The sequence below is a fragment of the Temnothorax curvispinosus genome, unplaced genomic scaffold (assembly GCF_003070985.1).
Source record: "Temnothorax curvispinosus isolate PA1 unplaced genomic scaffold, ASM307098v1 QBEX01013178.1, whole genome shotgun sequence".
Lineage (NCBI taxonomy): Eukaryota > Metazoa > Arthropoda > Insecta > Hymenoptera > Formicidae > Temnothorax > Temnothorax curvispinosus.
In genome coordinates this window covers 1-3,492 of record NW_020222958.1, presented here as the reverse complement: position 1 = coordinate 3,492, position 3,492 = coordinate 1, and the positions used below count along the sequence as shown (strand labels likewise).

Sequence of the window (3,492 nt, the reverse complement as noted above, 5' to 3'; positions counted from 1 at the left end):
AAGTCTGCTACGGTTTCTATTCCCTGTTTATATAGGCTCCTTGCTCGCAAGCCGTTTAACATCGGCAGACGCAGCAAATCTAGCAATTCTCTGCAGACGCCGAACTGCAATCTCGTTTGAAATTGATTTACCAATAATTCCATGCAATCCCAACCTAATTGCTTGCAAAATTGCGTGACCATACCTAAGATAAGATTGATACATGCTATAGAAAATTTGCTTCCCGAATAATAAATTTATCGTTATTAATTTATTCGCTTTATTCGGTTTACCCGCGTACGTGGCGGCAGACTGCTGTAAGGTTTGCAATACTCCGCGACAACACCCGTATTTTTTACAAACCGCATGAAGCGGCATTTCCTTCACCAAATCGTGTAGCGCCAATGCGCTGTAGAATCTCCTATGTATATTCAACTGTGACACGAAGCATTCTCATTAGCAAATCTATGGGTACCAATTCTAATACTTCATGTCTTTCGCATTTAGAATAAGCAAATTCTCAATTACCGATTTTCCAGGTTTAACGACTCCCCTGATAGCTGACAACACAAAACGCTCTTCTACTCCGACGAGTTTTCCAACTCTGCGCTCGCTTTCGGACATAGCGTTCCACAATTCGTGAAACGTCATCCAATCGACAGTTCCAATTTGACATCCGGACGAGAGTGGAGTTACCAAATATATCACGTGCAATTCGGTGTCCAAAACGAAACATCTTCGTGCTTTCTGTAATTCTTCAAACAGAAACAATCCCTCTCTGGGAGGTATAGACGCGGCCAAACATGCTTTCCCAAGCGGCGTTGCTACCCACCTAGATTCCCGCTCTGTAGTTTGTAATCTGTGCAAATAATAAAATTATATAAATTAATATTTTAAGAAAATCATCAAGTGATATATTTAACTTCATAAAGAGAGTTATAATACACAGGGTTCAATTACACTTACAATAAAAATTCATTATCTAATAAGAATTTCATCGCTTCATTGGAAAATGTTCGCACATCAGACTGTTCATTCAAGCTTAGCAAAGTACAATTAATGTACAGTTCTAAATCTTCGTATGTATATAAAACTTCGCTAGCTACTGCTTCCAAGAGCGCCCTTATTAGTAGCGTGGAATCATTGAGACAAGATTCAATTGGATCCAGAGCTGCAGAGAGCAATGACGTAGCTGCATTACGTTCATTCGGTTTACATATTAGTATACTTTCTCCTGGAAATTATAAAATTTTCGTTATTATTACATTTATATTGTTAGTGATGCGTGATGTTTTATATAATTTTCTGGTTTTAATTTAGTTTCAAAGGCAAGTACAAAATAATTATAATGCATTATTTCTTTCATACTTTTTAAATACATCTTGCAGTTTAATACAATCAAGACGACTCATATCTCGTTCATTCATTATACATTCTGATATTTCTTACCTGCGCTGTCTTTCCCCATACGACCAGCACGTCCTATCATTTGTTTGTAAGTTAAAGTATTCAACGGACTGCCACCAAATAGAGGTGATCTTATGATTACTCTTCGTGCAGGTAAGTTTACTCCACTACTTAATGTCGACGTTGCTATAAGAACCCTCAAGGATCCCGTTCTAGAATGACAATATCAAGTTTAAAAATCCGTAAAAGATTTATCAGTCAAATAAATACATGATTATCACCTGAAGGATCCTTCTATGATATCACGTTCGTCCATTGTGAGTCCAGCATGATGAAACGCAACGCCGAACGAAATCGTGTTTTTTAAAATTTTGTCTAAACCACTTGGACTACGTTTTAATTGTTCCAGAGTTTCATGGATTAATTCAGGAGTAATTTCTTTCTTCAATATCTCACCAAGCTTTGTATTTTCACGACCTATTCACAGATTGAGATTAGAGGGGGGAGGTAGAGAGAGAGAGAGAGGGAGAGAGAGAGAGAGAGAGATCTTGTTTTTTTTAATTGCAGTTTTGTGTTTAAAATAAAACAAATATATTACTATACTTTATAGAGAAAAGAGCGAGACACAATAAAATCATAAACAAATATAGAAAGCACTGATAAAAAAAAACAAATCTATATTTATTCGATCTGAAGCAGACCTAACTTGAAGAAAGTTGCAGCAATTTGTTCTGCCAATTTCTCACACCATTTCTTTGTGGGACAGAAAATCAACACACTATGACTGGCACCTATTGTCTCAATGCAAAGCTGTAGAATATTATCTACATCTGTTTCTAATTCTTGCAACTCTGACAGTTTTCTGACAAGATTCAATTTGTTATCATATATATTTGCTTCTATCTGTAAGTAGAAATGATCTTAAACAGTGATCAGAATCTCTCTAGATTGTCTTCAGCAAAATACAATCAAATCTCCGTTATCTCAAATAAACAAAAATAATTTGTATATTTTCTATGCATTTTTACCTTGCAATATTCATTCAATGGTATGGGCCGAAACTCAGTCTTGTACAGCTCCGCACCCAACCATTTGGCTAGCAGAGGTAAGTTAGGTAATGTGGCTGACATACCTATCAGTTGTATATTGATATCATCGTTGCTGAAATGTTAAATTGTAAATGACTCCCAATTACGATTCAAGTTTCAATACAATCAGCAAACTCACTGGACAGTCATGTATTTCAATTTGGTCAGAAGTAGCTCCAAGAGATAGCCACGATTAGGATCACCGAGTAGATGCAATTCGTCTATTATCACAGCTCCTAAGCTACTCAAATCTTTTTCCTCCATCAAACGATTCACCAAAGAATTCGCCTTCTCTATAGTCGCTATTGCAACGTGGGTAGCAGCAAATCCTCCGGGCGGGACGTTTCCTCCCATAAATCCTTCCACTCTTATCCCACTGTCGGACAATAAATCCTGAATGCCAAATTTATCAATTTATTTATAAGGAATATCGTGCAATTTAAGATATGTTCGTAATAATTTTATTTCAATATATCTTACTTGAAAGTAATACATCTTTTCTCTAACGACAGACACAAACGGCAGGATAAAGATCACTTTCTTCTGCTTTTCTAGAACGGTCTTAATTAAGAGGACTTCAGCGACGAAGGTCTTTCCTGCGGAGGTAGGCGCGGAATACACGAGATTCCTTCTCTCTTGCGTTACTAGACGATTCGACAAGCACTCCATTTGCCATGGGAACATGCGTTCTACCCCACGGGCAGTGTATTTCTGAAAAGCAATATAATTATCAAAATCATTGAATTCGATTCATACATAAATCTAAGAATACTGTTTATATTATACAAAACCGCAGAAGTATTGCACACTCGTATAAATATAAAATGTCAAGGAATTGTAAATAATAGCAGTTATTTTAACTATTCAACGAGTCAGTAATGTCAAAATGATTTAAAACCAAACATTGAAGAATTGTGGCAACTTAAAATCTAAAAAAAATATAATAAATATTGAATCTTTATTTATGTTTGAATTTTTATTTGATTAATTGCAACAGACTTCAACAGATATTCAATAT

The 3,492-nt window shown here is 35.9% G+C and overlaps 1 protein-coding gene across 1 annotated transcript; it reads right to left on the bottom strand.

Moving 5' to 3' along the window:
* Positions 1–11: 11 nt before the first annotated feature.
* Positions 12–3,185, bottom strand: LOC112463410 (DNA polymerase theta-like; the record flags this gene model as incomplete). Its single annotated transcript, XM_025029818.1, has 10 exons — positions 12–184; positions 273–414; positions 508–838; positions 946–1,213; positions 1,429–1,598; positions 1,668–1,863; positions 2,088–2,289; positions 2,415–2,547; positions 2,614–2,867; positions 2,955–3,185. Coding segments are annotated over 10 exons (2,100 nt in total), but the record flags the coding sequence as incomplete, so codon positions are not given.
* Between the last annotated feature and the right edge of the window lie 307 nt (positions 3,186–3,492).